Source organism: Drosophila tropicalis, unplaced genomic scaffold (assembly GCF_018151085.1).
Source record: "Drosophila tropicalis isolate 14030-0801.00 unplaced genomic scaffold, ASM1815108v1 contig_845, whole genome shotgun sequence".
Lineage (NCBI taxonomy): Eukaryota > Metazoa > Arthropoda > Insecta > Diptera > Drosophilidae > Drosophila > Drosophila tropicalis.
The window spans coordinates 2,507,688-2,531,371 of record NW_027173338.1 but is presented as its reverse complement, the minus strand read 5'-3'; the positions used below and the strand labels follow the sequence as shown (position 1 = coordinate 2,531,371).

General features: G+C 38.2%; 10 protein-coding genes across 14 annotated transcripts; 6 read left to right on the top strand and 4 right to left on the bottom strand.

The window, feature by feature from the left end:
• Positions 1-145: 145 nt before the first annotated feature.
• On the top strand, positions 146-2,564 carry Charon (charon). The gene is made up of 4 exons (XM_068294392.1): positions 146-1,074; positions 1,137-1,321; positions 1,563-2,176; positions 2,238-2,564. Exons 1-4 carry the CDS (start codon positions 541-543, stop codon positions 2,417-2,419), a joined length of 1,515 nt encoding a protein of 504 aa, XP_068150493.1. The 5' UTR covers positions 146-540; the 3' UTR covers positions 2,420-2,564.
• On the bottom strand, positions 2,475-3,652 carry LOC137580383 (zinc finger matrin-type protein 5). Of its 2 annotated transcripts, XM_068294396.1 has the most exons (4): positions 3,625-3,652; positions 2,972-3,112; positions 2,756-2,890; positions 2,475-2,697 (listed from the first exon to the last, which is right to left on the bottom strand). In XM_068294396.1, the coding sequence occupies exons 2-4, from the start codon at positions 3,099-3,101 to the stop codon at positions 2,555-2,557; spliced, it is 408 nt and encodes a 135-aa protein (XP_068150497.1). In that variant the 5' UTR covers positions 3,102-3,112; positions 3,625-3,652; the 3' UTR covers positions 2,475-2,554. The 2 variants fall into 2 exon arrangements, with proteins under 2 accessions (XP_068150497.1, XP_068150498.1); XM_068294397.1 differs by lacking the exon at positions 3,625-3,652 and having other exon boundaries at positions 2,972-3,140.
• cnir (cornichon-like protein) lies at positions 3,423-4,593 on the top strand. The gene is made up of 3 exons (XM_068294395.1): positions 3,423-3,596; positions 3,656-3,978; positions 4,044-4,593. Exons 1-3 carry the CDS (start codon positions 3,519-3,521, stop codon positions 4,114-4,116), a joined length of 474 nt encoding a protein of 157 aa, XP_068150496.1. The 5' UTR covers positions 3,423-3,518; the 3' UTR covers positions 4,117-4,593.
• LOC137580381 (uncharacterized) lies at positions 4,459-5,873 on the bottom strand. Its single transcript, XM_068294394.1, has one exon. The coding sequence runs from the start codon at positions 5,745-5,747 to the stop codon at positions 4,608-4,610; it is 1,140 nt and encodes a 379-aa protein (XP_068150495.1). The 5' UTR covers positions 5,748-5,873; the 3' UTR covers positions 4,459-4,607.
• A 230-nt stretch (positions 5,874-6,103) lies between these two features.
• SerRS (Seryl-tRNA synthetase) lies at positions 6,104-7,875 on the top strand. Its single transcript, XM_068294393.1, has one exon. It carries the CDS (start codon positions 6,187-6,189, stop codon positions 7,693-7,695), a length of 1,509 nt encoding a protein of 502 aa, XP_068150494.1. The 5' UTR covers positions 6,104-6,186; the 3' UTR covers positions 7,696-7,875.
• Positions 7,876-9,013: 1,138 nt separating this feature from the next.
• On the top strand, positions 9,014-12,081 carry LOC137581075 (calponin homology domain-containing protein DDB_G0272472). Its single transcript, XM_068295240.1, has 4 exons — positions 9,014-9,275; positions 9,337-10,715; positions 10,768-11,682; positions 11,931-12,081. Exons 1-4 carry the CDS (start codon positions 9,054-9,056, stop codon positions 12,079-12,081), a joined length of 2,667 nt encoding a protein of 888 aa, XP_068151341.1. The 5' UTR covers positions 9,014-9,053.
• A 37-nt stretch (positions 12,082-12,118) lies between these two features.
• GABPI (zinc finger DHHC-type palmitoyltransferase GABPI) lies at positions 12,119-14,065 on the bottom strand. Of its 4 annotated transcripts, none has more exons than XM_068294646.1 (4): positions 13,987-14,065; positions 13,665-13,928; positions 12,668-13,585; positions 12,119-12,608 (listed from the first exon to the last, which is right to left on the bottom strand). In XM_068294646.1, the coding sequence occupies exons 2-4, from the start codon at positions 13,805-13,807 to the stop codon at positions 12,428-12,430; spliced, it is 1,242 nt and encodes a 413-aa protein (XP_068150747.1). In that variant the 5' UTR covers positions 13,808-13,928; positions 13,987-14,065; the 3' UTR covers positions 12,119-12,427. The 4 variants fall into 4 exon arrangements, with proteins under 4 accessions (XP_068150747.1, XP_068150751.1, XP_068150749.1 ...); XM_068294650.1 differs by having other exon boundaries at positions 13,665-13,788; positions 13,987-14,057; XM_068294648.1 differs by lacking the exon at positions 13,987-14,065 and having other exon boundaries at positions 13,676-13,804.
• Positions 14,066-14,277: 212 nt separating this feature from the next.
• LOC137581076 (histidine protein methyltransferase 1 homolog) lies at positions 14,278-15,445 on the bottom strand. The gene is made up of 2 exons (XM_068295241.1): positions 14,765-15,445; positions 14,278-14,708 (listed from the first exon to the last, which is right to left on the bottom strand). The coding sequence occupies exons 1-2, from the start codon at positions 15,260-15,262 to the stop codon at positions 14,298-14,300; spliced, it is 909 nt and encodes a 302-aa protein (XP_068151342.1). The 5' UTR covers positions 15,263-15,445; the 3' UTR covers positions 14,278-14,297.
• Positions 15,446-15,540: 95 nt separating this feature from the next.
• Positions 15,541-18,224, top strand: Sf3b2 (splicing factor 3b subunit 2). Its single transcript, XM_068295396.1, is given in 6 exon segments — positions 15,541-15,619; positions 15,677-16,351; positions 16,353-16,393; positions 16,456-17,431; positions 17,486-17,730; positions 17,790-18,224. Coding segments are annotated over 6 exon segments (2,355 nt in total). The 5' UTR covers positions 15,541-15,595; the 3' UTR covers positions 18,184-18,224.
• A 207-nt stretch (positions 18,225-18,431) lies between these two features.
• On the top strand, positions 18,432-23,561 carry LOC137581151 (RNA-binding protein 5-A-like). The gene is given in 13 exon segments (XM_068295331.1): positions 18,432-18,778; positions 18,852-19,208; positions 19,276-19,489; positions 19,556-19,625; positions 19,908-19,981; positions 20,843-20,920; positions 20,982-21,096; positions 21,198-21,434; positions 21,489-21,974; positions 22,037-22,655; positions 22,657-22,863; positions 22,930-23,176; positions 23,238-23,561. Coding segments are annotated over 13 exon segments (2,913 nt in total). The 5' UTR covers positions 18,432-18,686; the 3' UTR covers positions 23,355-23,561.
• The last annotated feature ends 123 nt before the right edge of the window (positions 23,562-23,684 follow it).

The following is a 23,684-nucleotide window of genomic DNA, read 5'->3' as shown; positions in this document are numbered from 1 at the left end:
TTGTTTATGTTTTAAATTATTTGAATTCTTAGATTTTTAGCTGTTGGTATATTTTTAGCTTTTTTTTTTTTTGGTCACCTTCAGAATATCGAAAAAGTCGATTTGACATCTGGCAGCGCTGTTGATAACGATAGATTAGGCACACACCTCTGATATTTGCCCACTATACATCAGCGTGTTGGGGAATAACCATTTTTTGCCAATGTGTAGACAAAATAAAAAGAGAACTTCCCCTTAAATTTTGGGATCGTTATTAAAGTGCTTGACAACCATGAAAAAAGTATTATTAAATAAAACCCAGCAAATAGAACGTTTACCAACGTCTATTAGGGGAAGTGTTGTTGTGAATAGCAGTACTGCCAACAATGTTTGTGGTGGGGGAGGTGATACAAGAAATACAAGCGTAATAATGTCAAAAAGGTTGTGACCGTGCCTGTTGTTCGAGTGATATCAAAGACCAATAGTACATCGGTCGTGACAAATACGTATACGCAACGTAAATGCTATCAAGCTGTTTTCGAGGACATTTTTAAAAGTTTAATGCTAATACCTGACAAGCAACTACATCAGCGAGTAATTGACGCGATCAACAGTGTGGGAGTGTCTAGTAGTGCGAGTAATGGTGCTGATAAGACAAACGTTATCTCTAATCAAAATAAGTCGTGTTCCTGTGGTTCGCCGTCGTCATCAACAACAACAGCTGCAGTGAAAGTAAATGTGTCAACACAAACGGATTACACAGAATTTCCCAAAACAGAACCCGTTACCAGCAATTTACCACCAGTATCCAATAAAACTGAGTTTCCAGTTAATATTGAACTTAAAACTGAAACAACCTTGAGAAAATCATCCATATCGAGTGACAGCGGGATGGCGCAAGCACAGACGTCTCCTAACAAAGTTTCCGCCACAACGGCAACAGGAAAGATTCCAAAAAAACGTGGAAGAAAACGCAATACATGCGTTCCCAAAGTAGTCAAAAGATCCTCTGCTGAAATGGCATTACAGGAGCGTGAAGATAAGCAATTGACGCCCGTGACAAAAAGGAAGAAATTAAATACCACACCTTCCCCTGTAAATATTAATATTTCTTGTATTCCATAGGCAATGATATTTATTTTTAATTATTTTCACAGATTTTAAGAAAACCTGTGACTAGCAGCTGCTCGTCTAGTCCGGACTTGTCGTTTGAGAATATTAATTTAAATAGTTTGTCAAATGTTGTTGATAATTATATTCAAACAGACACAACTATGAATATACTACAAACTATGGCCAAGGAATATTTAAAAGCTGCAACTAAATCCGAAGAAGGATTGTTGTAAGTTACACAATTTTCACATTTTCTGTTTTTCCCCTTTATCACTTTCAGTAGCTTTCATTTTCATTATTTCGACAAAAAAGAACATTTCGGATTTACCCGATCATGAAACCTTTTTAGTGTAGAGCGTAATAAATTTTATCTGCGATAAACATTATTTGCTGATTTTAAAGATAAAACTCTTTGGTAAACATAATCAAGGTTGTTTTGCTAATTGTTTTTGTTTTTTATTTTTTTTCAGACCCATACACGATGCCATTATATTGAATGATATTCAGATCGTTAGACGTCAGGCATATGTCTGGTTAAAATTTAAGAACACAGATTTAAATCAATTACTTACTGACGACGATGAAGATTGCCTGCAATTGGCCATACAAAGCGATAGTGATCCAAAAATAATGGAAATTATTTTAAATGCTGGTATTTTGGCCAATCACATATATGAAAATTCAAATACGGCTCTTCATTTGGCCGTAATTAATAATATACAATTGAAATCACTGAAAGCGTTAATGGAGAAAATTGACTTGAATCTATTGCTGCAAGTAAATGATGATGGCTACACGGCATTTCATATTGCTGTACGGCATAATCAATATAAAGTTGCTGAAGTCATCTTGGATAGCATCGACAGAAGAGAATCGAATGTTGTGTATGATAGGCCGACTGAGGAAATAAATGAAAGTCAGAATGAGTTGAAAATGTTTTCAAAATACTATGAAAATGCCTGCGATCGTTTGGAATTGTATCAGGAGAAACTAAAACGTAGTCGCTTAAAAAGAGAGGTAGTCAATGCCAGCGAATCTCGGGCGGGTAATCCTCCACTTTTCTATGCAATCGAAGGGGAATTTGGTAGGTTTTTGAATATATATTATCATAATAACGCTTTTAATAAACGATTTTTCTTTTATAGAGCATCTTTGCTATTTCCTGCTCGCGCATTTGGCTGATCCCGAAGAGGAGAATTTAAGCGGTAATTCACCAAAATCATTTCACTATGAATACACACGGAGTTTGCGTATCAGTCTGAAAATTGGGCGCATTATGGATAAAGTTACAAACATTTTAAATAATGCTCATCCATCAAGTAGTTAGGGTATTCCTCCATATGTTAGATTGCAAAAGTTTTGTTTTGTTAAACAATTGAATATTTGGTGGGAATCGTAATTGTCTAGGAATTTTTAATAATATTTAATTTGTAAATAAAATATACTTTTTTTGATTGTTGATTTAACCCCAATCCAAATTTTTATTGAATCCTTTTAACTTGTTTATATCGATGGGCTGCATTGAGGGAGGTGTTTTCCTATTTTGACCTTTTTTAGATCGTTTGTTACCTTTCTTTTCACGACGACCTTTTTTTTGCTGACCCACTGTAACGATATAAACAATAAATTTGGAAATTGTTCTTATAATCATTTTCCAACTTGCCTATTTTTTCCAGTCGCTTTATGTCTTCAGGACTATAATGTCCATAATTACAGAATAACTGAAATTGGCAATAGCCACTAAAAAATCGTCTGCAGGGCTTCTTAAGGTGTTCCTTTTTTAAAATTTGTGCGGGATCTGGAAGATTAAGAAATGTTTAATGTATGTACATACATACATATGTACATATATGCATTTGATTTGTGGGAAGTCCCTTACTTTCAAATCTTCGCATGTAGGTCACCTTGGCTGCTGTATGCAGCATGCCAGCGTTGTGCAATTTACGCACATTAATATCATTTTTCATAAAACAACAACAATAATCACAAAAATAGCTTTTGCCACCCATTCTTTATGAAGCTAAAAAATAACAAATATAAACAACGTTGGGATTAGAGATGTGCAAGTTTTGATGGTAATCGTTACTTGTAACGGGTTGCATTTAGCTTTTTTAAATAGTTAGCTAACTATTTTATACTTTAATGCTTTAAATATTTTTTATGCTTTGTTTGATAAAAAAAAATAGTTCAAAACTGATGTTTTTTTTATTATTTAAATAAATAAGATAATTTTCAGTGGGATTTTAATATACAAGCTAGATAGATAGCCAAAATAGTTTTAACACTAGCTAAACGAAGCATCATTATATGATAAAAGGTGGCAACACTTTGTATTCAATTAAAAACAATTTGCAAAATGTTGTAAATAACAGTCCAATTTTAAAGTATTAGTAAAGCTTTTGAATTTAACACGCTGAAGTGCAATAATGTTTTTACCCGAAACTGCCACCTTCTGTATCACATTGCTGATATATGGAGCTATTTTGCTATTATTAATTTACTATGTAAGTTCTATTTGGTAGTAGCTGAGACATTTAATTAACTTGAGTTGTTGTTTTCATAGGTTTTAACCCTCGCCGATCTAGAGTGTGACTATTTAAATGCTCAGGAATGCTGTCGTCGCTTGAATTTTTGGGTTATACCTAAATTTGGCTCACATGCTTTGCTATGTGTGCTTCTACTTTTAGGGGGCCATTGGATAATGTTCCTGCTCAATTTGCCCATGGTTTTGTGGCTCTACTATGAGCTACATCGTCAGCGTAGAGATAGCCTTGGTGTCTATGATCCCGTGGATATACATAGCCGTGGTCTATTGAAAGTTCATTTAAGAAATTGTATGATTTATTTGGGTTACTATTTCATTATGTTCTTTGTAGGATTGTATTGGTAAGTTAGAGAAATTACCCTTGGTTTGCTTTTGCTTCATTTAAAGAAAATCCTTTGCTTTTCAGTCTCATTACATCGCTGATTAAAGGGGATCCTATTAAACGGTATGAGGATGATGAAATAGTCACAGATTTTTGAAGGTTGGCATAACCTTGGCTTCCATTGAGAGTGAGAATGTCAGATTAGTATATACAAATAGAGATTTAATTAGTTAGTAGCTTTAAGTCAGCTATCCCAAGACCAAATTAAGAATGTCGAACTAATGAATTTCAAAGGATGTAGTTCTATCCTTGTTCCATACAAGTAAGATTAAGGTTCAATACTCTTGCACTGCAACAAAGACTCTGCCGAGTTTAATTTATTGCATTTTTGAACAAATCGAAAAGTCTAACCTAGTCCTACCAAAATTTATACTCATATTTATTCATTTAAGAAACAAATTGAATGTTGCGCAACTTTAAGTGGTTGGCAATGAAATCATTAATTTTTTTAATTCATTATTTATTTATTTCATTTACATATATAGTTTTTCCTTTAGGCATTTAAACAATTGATTTATTTCTTACTTATTCGCATAAACATCACAAAAGTATAAAAATATATTTATATGACGAATTACATTTTTTTGTCTATTGTAAAAAGTCGATAACTTCTTCCAGTTCACGTTGACGAGCCTGTTTCTGTGCCCAGCGTGCTTCGGCTGTCTTGACACTGATTACCCAACGATCGTGGGTCAATTTAATGCCACAAACATTTTGATTATCCAACAATTTGGCAGATGTGCCTGCTGCTCCTGCTGTTGTTTCCTTCTTCTTGCCCATATAAGACTGAGCATCGGAGCGTGGATGTCGTCGTTTGGCCGGACACAATTTGCCACCTTTGGGAAATGGCGGCTCCGATAGATATAGCTTCAGGCAGGCCTGATGAAACAAATGGCCACAATACACGCGCTCTATATATGCATCGGAGTTATCATCCGTAACCATATCTTTGGGATCTTTAGGTAAAACAGGATTATCACAAATGGGGCATAGTTCTAAATGAAAATCATGAGTGGCTTCTAGGCAAAATTTCAATGAGCGATGCAATGATCTAATGGGACGAAAATTGGCCAACTCATCTTTGGTGAGACGCAGCGGTGGCTCTACACATTTGCGTGCTATCTCCCGTGATTGCCCGTTTAAATAGCGCACTAGTGTGACCGGTAAATTGGAGTCTTGACATTTTAATTCCACACTTTGCATGGGATAATCATCGCGCACAGTGGCTATGATCCGGTATATATAGGCGCCACCTCGTGCCGTAAGTTCGACACTGCTATTCTTTTGCCTTAATTTTAGTTGACTGCTCTCAGTGTGCTGCTGCGGTGACTTCGAAAGGGTTTCTTGTGCCTTAATATCCATACGTAATTGTTTTATCTCATCCAGGCACACACACAAAGGATTGTCTGTTAGATATTGTTGGGTGAAGGCAAGAACCAAAAAAGATTGTTGCTTGCCCATATGCTCCTTCAAATATTCATCAATTAGTCGTGTTAGCTCTGTCAATAATTTATCGGAGTACACACGGCTCTTCAGCTCCACAAGAATTGTAGAAGTTTCCGGATAGTTTTCCGGAAAACGTAGGCAAACGGTCATGGACCGATTTTGCCTCTCTGGATAGATGTCGACTCTTAAAAGGGAGGGGGAACAGGCAATAATTTTTGTGTGCGGGATTTGTTGTTCGCACTTGTCCCGAAAATCGGTGATTTCTTGCTCTATAAAGCCCATGACAGGCGAAATAATAGAAAACCGGTGTTTGGCAATTTTTGCAAGTTTTTTAAATTTAATGCCAATTGGAAATATTTTTAAACAGCTGTGGAGTTAACAGAGTTGTCACCATTATTAAATAATTAACTTAATAAAGCTAGCTTGCTGGCTTAATTTAAACTATCTTAACTCCAATAAAACCCAGCAACAACCAACATTCTTCAAGTGGAAAATAAAGTGGCATAATATTTTCCCTTTGCTTGTTTTATACATGTTTGCTATCAGAAATGTGACTTTTTCAATAATTTAATGGCTAAAAAAATGCCAAAAATGACTTTCATTGCTATTGTTATTTTCAGTACCTTGGCAACACTAGAAAACACTCGACTGACGCAAAACCTTCGCCACGTTGTGTAAAACGCCGACTAAATTGAAGGACCACCCAATTAACTAGCTAAAAATGGTATTGGATTTGGATCTATTTCGCAGCGACAAGGGATTTAATCCCGATGCTGTACGTGATAATCAAAAGAAACGTTTCAAAGATGTCGCTCTCGTGGAGACGGTCATCTCGAAAGATTCGGAATGGCGACAATGTCGCCATCGTGCCGACAATCTTAATAAGGTGAAAAATGTCTGCAGCAAGGTTATTGGGGAAAAGATGAAGAAAAAGGAACCAGTGGGAGCCATGAGCGAAGAGTTGCCAGCTGCTCTATGCGAAAATCTTACGGAAATTGTTGCCGAAACATTGCAACCTCTGACCGTGAGTCAGATTAAACAGCTGCGCATCGTCATCGATAATGCCATGGTGGATAATCAAAAATCCTTGGAAGTGGCAGAGCAGACCAGGAATACAGCTCTACGGGAGGTGGGAAATCACCTGCATGAATCGGTCCCTGTTTCGAATGATGAAGATGAAAATAAAGTGGAACGCACCTATGGAGATTGCGAGAAACGAGGCAAATACTCTCATGTAGATCTGATTGTTATGATCGATGGCATGAACAGTGAGAAGGGAGCTGTGGTATCTGGGGGACGTGGATATTTCTTGACAGGACCAGCTGTGTTTCTTGAACAGGCGTTAATACAGCATTCCCTCCATTTGCTCTATGCCAAGGACTATGTACCCCTGTACACGCCGTTCTTTATGCGCAAAGAAGTGATGCAAGAGGTAGCTCAACTGTCGCAATTCGATGAAGAACTCTACAAAGTGGTGGGCAAGGGTAGCGAAAAAGCTGAGGAGGCTGGCACTGATGAGAAATATTTGATTGCCACCTCAGAGCAACCGATTGCCGCCTATCATAGGGATGAATGGCTGCCAGAGGCTTCGCTACCCATTAAATATGCCGGTTTGTCCACATGCTTCCGGCAAGAGGTTGGTTCTCATGGACGCGATACACGCGGCATTTTCCGTGTCCATCAGTTTGAAAAAGTGGAACAGTTTGTGTTGACATCACCGCATGACAACAAATCCTGGGAAATGATGGATGAGATGATTGGCAATGCCGAGCAATTTTGTCAATCTCTGGGCATTCCATATCGTGTGGTGAACATTGTCTCTGGTGCCCTCAATCATGCTGCATCCAAGAAACTTGATTTGGAAGCCTGGTTCGGTGGCAGCGCTGCCTATCGTGAACTTGTCTCCTGCTCCAATTGTCTAGACTACCAAGCACGTCGTCTCCTTGTGCGCTATGGCCAAACCAAAAAGATGAATGCATCCGTCGACTATGTTCACATGTTGAATGCTACTTTATGTGCAGCCACTCGTGTGATTTGTGCCATCCTGGAGACACATCAAACAGAAACGGGTATCAAAGTCCCGGAACCCCTAAAGAAATACATGCCGGCCAAGTATCAAGATGAGATTCCATTCGTTAAGCCAGCTCCTATTGATCTCGAGCTGGCGGCAGCAGCTGAAAAACAAAAGGGCAAAAAGGACAAAGGCAAAAAGGATCCAGCAGCTGCTTAAATTCCTTATAGTCTAGAATGAATGCTTAATTAAGCTTGCGATGTTCTCTTAATAATGTTAACTTATCAAAATGACTCAAAAACAAATATTTCTATGGCATTTATATAAAAACACATATTCTTTTTTAAAAATTTAATTAAAAAAAGCTGCGCTTCAACAAACAAGAACAACTAAAGGAAATACGTTTAATTTATTTCTTATTTATAAATGTTATTTTTTTAAAGGACAAGGATATCACAGATGACCGAGGTCATTTATGAGATTGTGGTAGGAGGCGTATTTTTTGCATCTCCCCGTTTAATCTGAGTTTCCACTCAAAATTAGGTTTGGATTTCAAATACTTGCCCTTAGTCTAGATTGGATTTTAAAGTATAAAACTGGAAAATGTATTTAAAATCCAGAGATCCAGAGAGATTGGTTTCAAAAATTTCTATAAATTAACTGGTATAAACAATTTGAAATCTTTATTTTTCTTAAATTAAACCGATTTGGGAAAAACTATACAATTTCTATAAGGAAATATTGGATTAAAAAGTAATTTCAAATCACTAAATTATATTTGAAGAAAGCTTTAATCTTTATATTTCTCTTCCACATAAATACACACAGAAAGTTTTAAAACTTATTCGTAGAAAACTAGAAAGAAAAAAAATAATTAAAATACCCTCATTCTCCCATTTCTTGAAGGCAATCTGGAAGATTCTGAGTTAAGCTATTTCTTAAATTTAAAGATTTTTGCATCTGGTGTCATAGAAACGATCGATCAAAAAAGTGGGAAAGACCCTTCAAGTTTCTTAGGATTCGACCTCACATAAGAGAATTATTTTTAGAAATCTGAAGTATCTCAATCATAAAAGAGTTAAAGAGGAAGACTCCCCGAATGATGAATTTTTAACTTGTTTTATCTCTTTTATATTCCAAACTAGTGGAATTTTATAAATTCTTAATCTAGCAAAATGGCTGAGAACATTTTCTAGATCAATTTATGATCTTAATGTTTGTGAATTATATAATTTCTTTTATCACTTGCTACAAGAATAAAATATTTGTTAATCTGTGATTTCTATTGTTGTTTTACTTCGAAAATTATATTTACAGCTATAATATACACAGTTAAACAATTATAATATATTATGTCAGATATACTCTTATTTCAATGTCTCTAATCAGTGGGTCCTTCGTTGCGAAGTTCCTTTTAACGTTTTAATAGCCGGCAACCTGGTTGTCTGGGCAACACATTCAACATTTATTTACTTTCCATCATCCCTTCTAGCCTTCTAACGAATTTTCTTGAAACTGTCATTATAGAAGAGTAAAATAAAAAATTAAAAAAAAAAAAAACTATATAAATTTCAACAATGTCGCATCAGAAACGTCGTGAGAAATGCAATAAAGATACACGATGGGATCGCATACGAAAACGTTATTTGAATGCCAATCCTTTGGCTCTCAAGACGGATGCAGTACGTCGTTTTATTGAATTGGACTGTGTGGGAAAACATGAGGAACGTCGCCTTATTGAAGGTGATAGGCCCAAGCATCTGAATCCTAGTGTTATAATGGATATGCGGCATAAAATGGTGAGAGTTTTTTAGTGGTGAAGATAAAGCAATCTTTTAGAGAATTTTTTTGTGTATATAGTTTCAGCAAATACCCCATAAGTTGCCATTGGCCACCATGGCACATGGCAATAGTCTGGAAACGACAAAGGCTCATAATTTGGAGGTGGAGAAGCGTTATATTGACAATCAATTGGAAAAATTTCGTCAACAACTGGCCCGACAGCATCCCAAGGATAAAAAAGGAATACAAGTGCGTCCAACTAAACCAGACTTTAATTTAAATAATGCTCCTCTGGTCCAGAGTTTAGCTTCAGCAGCCCAGCACATTGATGATTTCTATAGCACTCCAGTTGTGGCTTTGGGTCAAGTATCAAAAATATGTTCCACATCCAAGCAGGTGGCTACGATAAGTCTGCTGAGGCATTTGGAACAAGCTGAACAGGAGGCAGATATGGAAAATAGTTGGATGGTTCACGAGGACCAAGTGGCTGAAGTAAAGGAAATTGCTGATGAATTCAGGGACGAGGAAATTCAATGTTTAAATTTGGATTTGGATTTGTTGGAGTATCGTAAGTTTAGCAAGCAATTGCAAGTGGATGAGAATAAGGCCAAATTGGAGCTATGTCGCACACCAAGCCCATTGACCCCCACTGAGGAGTTCTTTAGGCCTATGCGAGCCGCTGCCGAGCGTCAAATGCTTCACATGCGCACCATACGCCATGAGGAAGAGATGCAGGAGCAACAGCAACTACAAAGGGACTCATCTACACCACAATTACAAAGAGAGTCTTCAACATGCTCCAATACCAGCGATGGCATAGATTCGGTTATATCAGATCTAGCCGAAGAGGCCTTGTATGAACTCCAAATGGAGGCGGCTGAAGAGCAAAAAGAACAAGTAGACAAGGATATAGTCACAAAACATGTCCAGTTTCAGTTGCCAGCAAAGAAGACACCCACACCCATAGCCATAACCAAACCGGAAGAGAAATCTCATGTAGAAAACGATCCGGAACCTTTGCTTATACGCCGCATAGATGTACCCAAAGTGGTGGTAAAGCTAAAAGAACCAGAATTGGCTCCACCCTCCAGTGATGATGATGATGAAGCAGAAGCTATGCTAGAGCCAGCCCATGAGAAGCATCGCATTATTGATCAACTCTTCCAGGCCAGAGCCGAAACCGACTTGGTTTTGTTGCGTAAATATTTCCTAAGATGGATACACTATACAACTCTAGAAAAGATTGAGAGTGATCAGCAAGGATGTCGATATGGTAAGACAGCTGCTAATCGTGTGCAGAAAATTAATGCCTTCCTGGACAAAGTGAGGCAGGAGAAGCAAAGACAAAGGACCATAAAGCAAACCAAGATTACTTCAAGTGATGTGGAAAAGGGGACACAAAAGTCATTAGAACAGCGAGAAGAGTCCATCAAGTTGGCTAAGCAGTTTAAAAATAAGTAAGTAATATTTCTTCACATAATTTCATCCAAGTAATACTCTGGTTTACAGGCTAAAAGTCCAACAGGACATTATAGATTTGCAGCGCATAAAACTGGAACGTCAGGAACGTTTGATAATGCAGCTGAAGCTTAGTAAACTCAGCGACGAGGCCAAGGAGGCACGTGAAGATCTTAAGCAGGAGCTAAAAACCGTCATACGTTGCGGTGATCCCAAGGCAAAGGCTAAAGCCAAGTGCCTTCAACTTATCGGCAGTTTACGTGATGCCGAAGACGAGGAAGTGGCCAGATTGCAGGGTAAAGCCTTGCTCCAACCACGATTCCTGCAGCACATGCAAGAGAGAGCCATGGAGCGAAGTGTGCGTCATGAACAGGCACGCCAGCGGCGAGCTCAGGCTGAGGCGGAGCGTGAGGCAGCGAAAATGGCCCTGGAGGAAGCCAAGCGGCAAGAAGATGAAGAGGCCAAACGTCTGAGAATAGAGGTTCTCAAAGAGAAACGCCGCCAAGAGAAAATGGCCAAAATCCTCAAAGAACGTGAACGTCAACGTTTCTTGGAAAACCAAAAGAAGGCTGTAGAATTCGGTCGTCGCCTGATCCTCAGTCGCATTGGCATGGAGGGTTTCAAGCGTCTCTTACAACGCAAGCGCGAAAATCTCGTGAAATGTGAAGAGTTCCGGCGACGTTTATACAAGAAGAATGCCTTTCTTGCCTGGCGGGGCTATGCCGCCTTCAGACAACGCCAGAAAATTGTTCGCGCCGACCAATGCCATAATCGCGCCCTCAAAAGGCGTGTCCTATTCGCATGGATCACCTATTTGCACGATGAGAGAGGCAAAATGTTAGTGGCTATCGATTGGCATGCTCTTCATGCCATGGAACATTGGTTCGATCGTTGGCAGAAATATACGACTCACAACAGATTGTTGGAAGATACCAAAATGAAGCAGGCTATCTCACATCATGAATGGTAAGTTCCAGTATCTATAGCTTACAAGTTGGTAGAAAGCGTTTCCAAAAAGGATTTTTTTAGTAGAGTAAGATTTCTCACAACAAAAACTTAGATTTCAACACCGAGAAGAAACAAGATTAATTCTTAAGATAATAAGATAATAACTTGCAAAGTGAAGCCTATTTTCGAAAACATTTACCAGAATGGCTTAAAATTTTTGGAAAAATTTGATTACAAATATATTATTACTGTATCTTATGTTGCAGGCATTTAAAATGGAAGGTCCTGGATTGTTGGCGACGTTTGCCGCAAATCTTAAAAATTGAAAAGGAAACAGAAGAACGCCGTCAACGTTGGCGTATGAAAATTTGGGAACTTTTACCCGATTACAAGCCTCGGGAAGATAGTCTCTGGTAGTTAAATTTATAATTTTTAATTATTTATACTTATTAAGTTATTGTTTTTTAGTTAATTTGGTTTGTTTAATTTGTTTTCTTGTATTTCATATTCAAACAAGTTCAGTTGATTACTTAGATTACTGTATTTGAGAGTTGTGAATAAATTTGAGTTTTGAAAATTGCATTTTTGTAAACTAGACATAAGCATTAAACTCAAGATAATACACTACAGTTTAAGTTACACATACATACATATATCGAGATAGCTAGCATTATAATAAACTTTAAGCTTATATTTAATAAGAACTACTAGTACTAGATTAAGCATTTTGCTGTTATCATATAGTTTGTGCTTGCCCTGTAACCTATTTTGAAATAATGGCTCGCCAATTGCTCCAAATGCGATTTCTGCTGGAGGGCGGTGCACGTTTATACTCATGCAATGTGGATCCCAGCCAGGTCACATAAATCTGACGCAATAAAAGAAAGGCTATGTAGCAGGATATAAGCATGGCATAGGCTGCTACCACAAAAGATATGCCCAATCTGCGAAGAGACAACTAAATAATATTAGATTCCCAAACAAAATAACTTTTGGGACTCACTCGAAGTCTTCAAAAACTTCACTGCAATCGTCTGGCAAAAGGACTGGAACTCCCAGCATACGGAATACCAAAAAGGGATGACATATAGACGTCAATGTAAGATTGGAGCCCAAGAGCAGGGCAAGTTCGGAGAAAAGCAGTCCCCATATATACCAGCGATAGTTTCGCTCGCCAATACAGCAATTGAGCCAAAAACTATGATGCGAACGCCGTTTGACACAAGAGCCACAGATGGGGCAGTGGTAGGCACGCCTTGGTGTGACCTTACGACAAATCTCACAAATATTCGGTTGGCCATGCAACAAACCAGATCGCTCTGGTGGTGGTCCGTCAATATCCATGACTACATCATTGTCATCGTCGTCATCGTCAACGCTATTCAAAACATTTTCCATTTGCAAAGTTGTCTGGGCCTCGGCTTGCTCCTCGCCACTAGAAGCTTCTGCTATGCCAGGCAGCTCATCCTTTGGCGTTTTTCCATATTGTGCTGTGACCAAATTGAGCGCAGATAATTTCTTTGTGCGATATAAGCAATAAATTGCCGCTGCTGATAAAATGATGAGGGCGTAGTTTTCCTCGGGCAACAGTTCTAAAAGTGGTACCTCACATTCAAATACCAATATCATGTAGAACACCGAGAAGACAATCCAACTGAGAAAGAAATTCGTCCGAGTAGCTGTTCGTTCCGCCAGCTGTAAACCCCATACAGTGAATCCCATAAGGGTAAGCATCAGAATCAATGCCGTTTTGCCATTCAGAGCTGCCAAACCCATCATTAGGGGTATCATCAAACCCGGTGCCAGAGCAGCGGGTGAAATACGCTTCGCTCCGCCTCGCCATGGCAAACGTAGACGATCCTGGAAAGCAATCAGCATGCCGTTCAGATTCTTCCGTTCAATCTTCTGACAAGTTACCAATCTAAAATAAAAATCGTTATTTCAATTTAATTTTTAGTATTCACATTCATTCGATTAGGTGAAATAATTAACTGCCCTACCGCGTGCATACCAAATCAAAGTCCTCGCAATTACAACAACATCCTAGAATATGGAATGGTTTTCTATCTGATCCAATATATTCACAGCAACAAAGCTGGCCCTGGATCTCTTCCGTCTTTGAGGCTGCTTTAAAGTAATCCATAGGCAAAAAAATAATATTTAATATCGATTATGCCGGCAATTCCAATGTAGTCCCGAGTTCAAGCAGCATAAACACACGAAACGAAATGTTAATTCATCGCCATATTACAAATATGATTTTTCTAATCTCAAAGAAAATGTTTAATTATTTAAGTATTTGGTTTTCGTTTAGAAATTTACCCTCACAATCTCTACACAGAATACAAAAAAATAAAACAAAACCCAGTTCGTTTTGCAATCGCCGACCACAGATCAGCTGTTAATCAGCAAATATAAATAAGGGTGGAGCAAATTCGAAAACTTAGCCATTTTAGCTTTTTTTCGGTCAAAAAATAATTAATAAATAAATTATAATATCTGATTCCCAATATCTTTAAATAACAAATAATTTTTCATTATTTTTAACCAGCAAATAAAAAATTACTAAGCTGTTATCGCTGGCCATTCATTCATAAAAAGGAATGCAAAATATTAATTTATATTCATAAACTTTATTTAAATTTTAGTTCTAAAATGCCTCGCTTTAAATTTTCGTCTGTATGCCAAACATTTTTACTCTCGAATATTTCGTTCTTCCTTATTACTTCTATAAATTGTTCTAAACCGCCACCCACACCGAAATAGTGTGATTTGGCAGCAACTAACACTAGTCCATCGGATTTTAGTCGACTACTAAAAGTATCTATAAGTTTCTGTTGATTTTCTATATTATAAATGGTCTCGGCGGTAAGAATTATATCATATTTATTTAAATCCTTGGTCAATAAGGAAAAATGTGACCAATCTCCAGCAAAGAACTTTGTATTCTCCTCCAAAAATTTCAGCTTTTCATCATCTTTAAAAGCATCTTTTAGATTTAGTACGACATTTGGTTGAGTAATGTTTTCTAGGACATCTTTGTTCTGTTAAGAAGAAATATAACATTAAACGGATCATTTAAAGGTATTCTATAATTTACATAATCTTGAAAATCCACTTGAGCTCCACATTTTACGGCGTATATGCCCAAGAGTCCAGAACCACAGCCCAGATCGAGTACATGTTTGTCTTTCCAAAAGGAGTCCTTAAAGTTTTCTGCTAAATACAATAATATATCATCTGTACCCTCCCACATTTTAGCTCCACCTTCGTAGACTCCTGTAATTAAATCTGAGAATTCATCTTCTGATTTCTTAATATCCGTGCTGTCTCCATCTTGATGCGTTTTTATATCTTCAAGGACGAAACCGGCTATAAGATGACGCAATTCTATATTACCAACTTTAAGGTCTTTGGCATTAAGTTCGTATAAATCTATATTTGTTAATAGAGCTTCAGTGGGCTTAACTTGCTCGGATTGATACCAGATAACTTCCTCTTTTGTTTCTCGTTCATTTTCGGGAGTTTTATCCTCTTTTGGGAGATCAAAAGCCGTATCTGAAGTTTCAGCATCCACATGGAAGTTGAATTTAAACATTTTTGAAATCTTTAGGGCACCCTTTTCCTGTTGTTATATTTCTTAACTGTTGAAGCGGTTTAGGAACCAGTACGAATTACAAATTGCAATAGATAGAATATGTACAAAATAACCGGGTAATTTATAGTTTTAGTGTTATTTATTTATTGTTTACTTCGGGAATTCCTAACAGGTGTTGAAGCACACTTTTTGGAAATATGTTATCGTTATCGCTTATCAGTGCTGAAAAGTTTTTTTTGGTTTTCCAAACCTATCGATTTTACATTTATCGATTTTATTTTCATTGCGACCTTGCGGAAATTTGTGTTTTTTTATACTTCTCAAAAAATTTCTATGGACGACCAATTAAACAACGATGTAAGTTTATTTATTGTCAATTAGAATTTCGCAATAATCAATTACTTCATTAAATAGGGCGTCCAGCCAGCGTCATTGATGTCCATACGCTTCGATCCGCAACAGCAATTGTCGGAAAACGCGGCGGCAACGGCATTGGCCCCGACCAATGGAAGTGAAAATGGCAACGCTAACGCAGCCGGCAATGCTGCTATTGATGAATCGGACTATACGGAAGGTGGCGAAAGAGAAGATCCTTCAGATGCTGCTGATTTAGTTTTACCGAAAGCTCTAGAAGATGTTCTAGCTCTTAAGGACCAACGTGTGGCCGAGTTTACTATCGATGGTGACTCCCAAGGTGGCAGTGGCACCCAAGAAGGCGGCGACATTGCCGATGTGGGTGAGGAGAGCGATGATGAAGCCGAAAATCAAGTGAATGGTAGTGGCATCAGCAAATCTGCCAAACAGAGCAAGGCGGAGAAAAATAAAAAGAAAAAACGACGTAAGAAGCTAAATAAGAAATTGCGACAAAAATTGGAAGTTGAGAGGCAAAATCAATTGGCCACCACTGAGAGCCGGCAGGTCCAGGAAAAGGATAATTCCGATGAAAATGAAGCCAAAGCTGAGCAAGAGAAGAAGGCAACAGGCAGTGACGATGAGCATTATGAGAAGGATAAAAAGGGAAGACACAAGGAACATCGCTCAAGTTCGAGCAGAAAAAAGAAAGAACGCGTTGAGGAAAAATCCAAAGAAAAAAAAAACAGCTGAGACAAGTGAAGATGAAGTGACAATTGAGTAAGCACACCGTCAATATACTAGTTAAAAAATGCTTAATATTCAATCTTTTTCTCTTTCAGATATGTGCCCGAAAAGATAACTATAGCAGATCTGGCACCCATGTACAGACAATTTTATCGTGTCTTTGAAATCTTTAAATTAGAGAATAAACCCAAGCCAGCCGAAAAGGACAAGGGTACGTTGGATGGCGAAGCTTTGGCTAAGGATAGAAAATCCACTGATAAGCTGCATGGTGAGGATGATGATGATGATGCCGACGATGATGAGGATGCACAGAAGGCAGATAAAGAAAAGTTATCGAAAAGAAAACTCAAGAAATTAACACGGCTCAGTGTGGCCGAGCTAAAGCAATTGGTCTCCCGCCCAGATGTGGTTGAAATGCATGATGTGACTGCACGAGATCCCAAATTATTAGTTCAATTGAAGGCCTATAGGAATACAGTTCAAGTGCCCAGACATTGGTGTTTCAAGCGAAAGTATTTGCAGGGCAAGCGTGGTATAGAGAAGCCGCCATTCGATTTGCCAGCATTCATTAAGAAAACGGGCATCATGGAAATGCGTGAATCGCTGCAAGAACGAGAGGATGCCAAAACCCTCAAGGCCAAAATGCGAGAGAGGGTGCGCCCCAAGATGGGTAAAATTGACATCGACTATCAGAAACTGCACGATGCCTTCTTTAAATGGCAGACCAAGCCACGTATGACCATTCACGGTGATCTCTATTACGAGGGCAAAGAATTCGAGACACGTCTAAAAGAGAAGAAACCGGGTGATTTATCCGAAGAGCTACGAATCGCCCTTGGTATGCCAGTTGGTCCACAATCGCATAAGATTCCGCCTCCATGGCTGATAGCCCAGCAGCGTTATGGGCCGCCACCTTCGTATCCAAACCTAAAAATACCAGGTCTGAATGCTCCCATTCCAGAGGGCACAGCGTTTGGTTATCATGCAGGAGGCTGGGGTAAACCGCCGGTCGATGAGAATGGCAAACCCTTGTACGGAGATGTGTTTGGAACCAATTTGTTGGATCTTGACGTGAGTTGAAACGATATTTTTATCAATTACAATTATTATTTATTTCCAATTTAGAATGGCATCGATGAGGCCGACATTGAACGTAATCAATGGGGTGAACTGGAATCCGAATCTGAAGAATCTTCCGAGGAGGAAGAAGAGGATGGCGAAGATCTAGGCGATCAACAGGATGAAACCGGTCTGGTGACGCCTGTTGAAGGTTTGGTTACCCCATCGGGTCTGACCAGTGTACCAGCCGGCATGGAAACACCCGAAAATATTGAGCTACGTAAAAAGAAGATCGAAGCCGAAATGGAAGAGTATGTTTATTGCTTGCCTTATTATAGACGGTTCCTAATTTACTTATTTTTTCCTTTAGTAATGAAACCCCCGTGCTTTATCAAGTGTTGCCGGAGAAGCGCACAGATCGCATTGGTGCTTCGATGATGGCATCAACACATGTCTATGATATAAGCGGAACCGGGGCTGGAGCTGGTGCTACTAAACCACCACCGGTTCGCTCCACAGCCAACACGACCACAGATCGTGAGGGTATAGTTGAGTTGGCTTTGGATCCAAGCGAATTGGACATGGATAATGACGCAATGGCTCAACGATATGAACAACAAATGCGCGAACAGCAAAATCATTTGCAAAAAGAGGATCTTTCTGATATGTTGGCCGAGCATGTGGCACGTCAGAAATCCAAACGCAAGCGGCAACAAACGGATCCGGCCAAATCCACAAAGAAGTACAAGGAGTTCAAGTTTTAGTCGAGGAAAAGAAATAAACAATAAAATATTTTCCATAAAAATGGCCTAAAAAAAATTTTTAATACAGAAGCAAAATCTTACCACAAACAAAAAAACAAAATTAATTCAGGGGGTTTACAGATGAAACTAGTAAAGGGTAATTTAAAAAAATATCTTAAAATTTTTCGCTGTTAAAACGGAATGGCAAAACTATCGATGTTTATCAAAAACAATCGATAGTTGCAAAAAGACAAAAACCATCGATATGATCAAAGTGCCAGCTCTTGCACAGACCGAAACAAAAGGTGGAGGCATAGAAATTTTTTCATTTGCTCTTATTTTGTAGACAATTGAATTTAAATAAGCTGAAAACAAGGGAAACCGCTCTAGAAACGTCTCAGTTTGATCTATAAACACCCCCATGAGTAAATTTTCTTAAATTGTTGCTGGTTGCACACATTCCAGCTAAGTGGAAAAAGTCAATTCAATTTGCATTTGCATTAGATACGCATACGCCGCGTAACATGGACTCCCGCTATGGACGGAGCTTTTCAGGGGGTAGCAGTAATAATAGCAATCAATACAGACGCTACAGTCGTTCCCGTTCAAGATCCCGGTAAGTCCATTAGAGGTCTAGCAAAATAAACTTGGTTAAAACGTTTTTTCCCTCCTCCCCCACTTGCTTACAGTGAACGCAGTCGTGAACATGCTGGTTACAGGCGTCGTCAATCTCGTTCCCGCAGTCGTGAAAGATTCTCGCACTATAGACGTGATGGTAGCACAGAACAGGATTTATATAGAGATCTAATTGATGATGACTATAAAAAGGAAGGCAATTATAATTCGCGGAGCAACAATTATGATCATCGCCAACATCGCCGGGACGATAATTATGATCGTCGTGATGATAATTATGATCGTCGTCATGATAATTATGATCGACGTGATGATAATTATGACAATGAACGCGATCAACGTTGGAAAAACTATGACCGTGAGCATAGAGAACGTAATATGGACTATGACAGAGGAAACGATCGTGGAAGGTAAGGCTCTTGGATTTACAATAAGATTTTTTATATATACATATCCTTTTAATTTATTATTACACAGTCGCAGCGGTGGTAGCAATAACATGAATAACAACAATCAGAACAATGGCAATGGCAACAATCGAGAACGTCGTGATTCCCGGCGCTATTCCTCGGATGAAGATAGCTATATGAGCGACGATAGTCAATATCGTCGTAAACATACCAGGACCAGCAATGAGGCCCTCAACATTATAATTATATTTGGACTAAAGAAACATGTTACGGAAGCGGATGTAAGTACTATTATTAAAAGACGAAAAATATTTATTTGTTATATTTATCTTTTCATCCTCAACCAGCTTTGGGCTGCTTTAATACAAGTGAATATGGAGCCGGCATGTATACGTGTTATTAGGAAACAACCAACAGGTGGGTTATATATGAACGGTTAATTTTAACTCTTAAATTTAGTCTATGTTTCACGAAACACAAATTTGACAGTAAGTATTTGTGGGTTCATCCAATAAAAATGTTAAATGATAAGGAACCAAACAAATTTTTTGATACACCTGGCTTTACCGACAAGAACAACAAAAAAAAAAAATAAACAAAATAATTTCCCAAAAACAAATACCAAAAAAAAACTATTGAAACAAACAACAACATTTTTTGACAAAAACCATTTTGTATCTGCTTCTATCTAAAATTTAGGTGCATCACGCGGTTTCGCATTTGTCGAGTTTAATACCGTTGAGGAAGCCAGACATTGGATGGAAATAACTCAGGTATCACAACAATAACATCAACTACAAACCAAAACCAAATGATAAGACAACAAATTAAAAAAAAAAAATCAAAACATAATCATCTCGGATTATAAATATAATACGTATATTATATATTGTGATTTGTATAAGACAAAAGGAATTAATAGTTACGAAATTTTGTGCCTTAAGTTCAGTTTCGCAATGAATGATTTAATTATAGCAAATAGTCCTTACATAAATAGATGCTCATGTGAAAGGATATGCTAAGCCAGGCTCATGTTTATTAATCTTGGATATCAATTAAAAATTTGAGTTGAACTACAATCTTAAGTTAAAAATAATGTCCGTCTGCTTTGATCTGGTAAAAACTATTCTAAAAATTATTCTTGGAAAAATACTATTAGTAGTTTTATTATTCGAACTTATTTTTTACACTTTTCTTAGCTTCTCTATTTAAAAATGTATTTCCCCTAATGATTCATTTCTCAAATCACAATGTTAATTTTACACTATCAATTAAATCAATTCCCTAGTTTCGAAATATTTATACCGGAACGGAACTGAATTTAAAGTAAAACGACTTAGGTACATTACATAGCCATTTGGTATTCCAAGTGCTACGGTAAATCAAGTTGTGTTAATGGATACAAAGAATACATACGTCGTCAACAGCATCAACAAGATCATCATCAGAAATTCAACATTAAAACGATCTCAACGGCAACCAGAACTGCGCATTTACGAATACAAAAAAAAAAAAAACTACACACACAGCAGGAGCAACCTGGTGACTGTGTAGTCTGTGATATTTGGTTTACTTGAAACATGTTTAATTAATGCCAAAACCCATTTCTGTTCTCTTTTCATTTCTTGGCACAGGGCTCACTACAATTGGGCGATCAGCGAGTCTCCTTACAATATAGCCACAAGCGGGGAACCGATTGGAATTGTGTTAAGGTGAGAAAAATGAATTTAAGTCGGAATTGAAATAATTTAACTTCTCGTACTTTATTATTAGTGTGGTGCCTGCAATTTCAAGCGACGCTTCTACTGCTTCATGTGCAGCTCGTCACGTACGGAAAGCGAAGGCGTTGGCGAGGGTGCTGATGAGATAAGCCATATATTAACAAAAAGTAAACCAACCACAATCAAATACTTAGCAAAAAACCAAAAATCTTGATACTTGAATCACAAAAAAGGTATTCACTATTTAATTGGCAATTTCTAAATGCAGAGATTATGTTACGCAATCTGGATGCCTTGACCAATGAGGAGGGCGTGCTGACTGCTCTGCAGAAATTCGTGCCACAGTTGGCTAAAACTGTCAGTAAAGTGCTCATCAGTCGGGATACATTGACTCAAGCATCGCGTGGCATTTGTTATCTTCACTTTGAGACACTCATCGATTCAATGAATGTGTACAATGGTTTGACTGCCCTGGATCCACCATTAACCATAGATGAGAGAAATGGTATGAATTAAAATCCTTGCAAATCTTAGTTTCCTGATTTTCTTTTCTTTGTAGTTGGCATTACATATAGCATTGACTTTGAGAATCGTCAGATTGGACCCAAGGATGTGGCGACTGTTGCTAGTTCGGGGAATTTGCCAACTACTGGTAACGTAGATTTGTCAGCGGTTCCACCGTCAGGAGCTGGAGGCACATACACTCTAGCTGATGTGCCTCGTCTGGCCGAGTACAGTGCCTCTTTGTATGCTTCTAATCCTGCAGAGCAAGCCCATTATGTGCAGTACTACAGAGATTACTATACATCTGAAATTGCCAAAGGCAATATGGGCGATTCCCAATTAACAGAGGCTAATTCGGGAGCAGCTGTGGCCTTGTCGGCCATACAACGGCAACAAAAGAAGCTTAACAGTATTGAGACAACGGCCACATCAGCAGCTTCAGCTGCAGCCCAGGCGGCAGGGGCGGCAAAAGTTTCATTTGGTGCCACCACCACCGCAGCAAATCTGAATACACCCAAAGGCAACGATGGCAAGATTTATCGTTAGTAGAACTATCCCCTTTTTATTTGTATTTATTATTATATTTTTTAAATTTTTTTATAGCCACTCCGGATGTTTCACGTTATCAGTATGATGAGACTTCGGGCTATTATTATGATCCAAGTACTGGACTGTATTATGATGCACATTCTCAATATTATTACAATAACGAGACTGGAGCTTATTTATATTGGGATCAGCGTCGAAGTACTTATATATTAGCCACACCTGCCTCCACACAGGCAGCTCTGAAAGAGGTCCTAGCCCAAGAGCCACAGCCCGAGGCTCGAGAGGATGAAACCAATGCAAAGAAGGAAAAATCCAAGGACAAGGAAACGAATTTCAAGCATGATAAGGTGAAGGTAGCAAAGAAAATCGTCAAAGACATGGAAAAATGGGCAAAACAATTAAATCAAAAAAAGGACTATACGGCGGTGGCTACACCACAACCCATTTTGGGTACATCGACACCAACTGATGGACCTAGTACTTCACGTGCAGCCGCCCATAGTACTGGTGGCTATGCCGATGTAGGCTTCTCTATTTTGGAGAAGAAAGAAAGAGCTAAATTGAGTGATTTTGTGACGCCAACTGCTCCAGGTGGAATAAATAAATTGGTCAATGCCTATGGAGGGGGTTCAGACTCGGAGGAGGATAATTCGTCAGCAAATCAGCCCACTTCGGTTGGGGGGAGGGGCAAATGGACCAGTTGATGAAATGGATTATGTGGACTTCAAAAAACTTACTTGTCTATTATGCAAACGTGCTTTCCAATCTCTGGACATACTCCAGAAGCATTTAAAAATGTCAAATTTGCACAAAGAGAACCTTGCCAAGTTGAATCAGAACTCAGCGGGCAGTGGAGATGATGCAGCTGGAGGAGGCTTATCGTAAGTTTTATAAAAGGGTTATATATGTATTAGACTTAATTTATTGTTATTTTATATTGTTTGCAGCTATCGTGATCGTGCCAAAGAACGTCGACTAAAGTATGGTGAAAGTGATCCTCCACCACCAAATCGAAGTCGTGAGCGCTTTGAAATCGAAATGAAGCAAATGCAGACACGTCAGAAGGATAATAATCCAGCTCCTGCCATGCCCATCAGTTCTAGTAATGTGGGCAGTCGTCTTTTGCAGAAGATGGGCTGGTCTGAGGGTCAAGGTCTGGGACGCAAGAACCAAGGACGTACTCAGATCATTGAGGTGACAAATACCAAATGGAGCGATTTTACAAACAATTTAATAGCATTGATTCTCTCCCTAGGCCGAGGCACGCTCTACCAATGTTGGCTTGGGCAATAAGGCTGGCCAATTCGCACCTGGCAATGATTACAAAACTTACATCAAGAAAATGATGAAACAACGCTATGAAAATGCTTGAACTTAAATATTTAATTCATTTAAATATTTAATTAATTTTTTTTTTATTTATTTCTAAGTTATTTCATATTTGTTTTGCATTGTGTAGGGAAACTGAATCGTTACCTCAACTTTTCATACATACACCCGATTGTCATTACGCTCATTTACACTAGCTAAAATTAGTAAAATAATGTATATAATAAAGATACATATATGAATAAAAACATTCCAAATTTGTGATTGATCTTTAATTTCAATTTTCAATTCAATTTCAATTTTTTATACAGCAATAACTTCTTGTATGCATTTAGAATTTGTGATTAATTTTCAATGTTGCGATAATAATAAT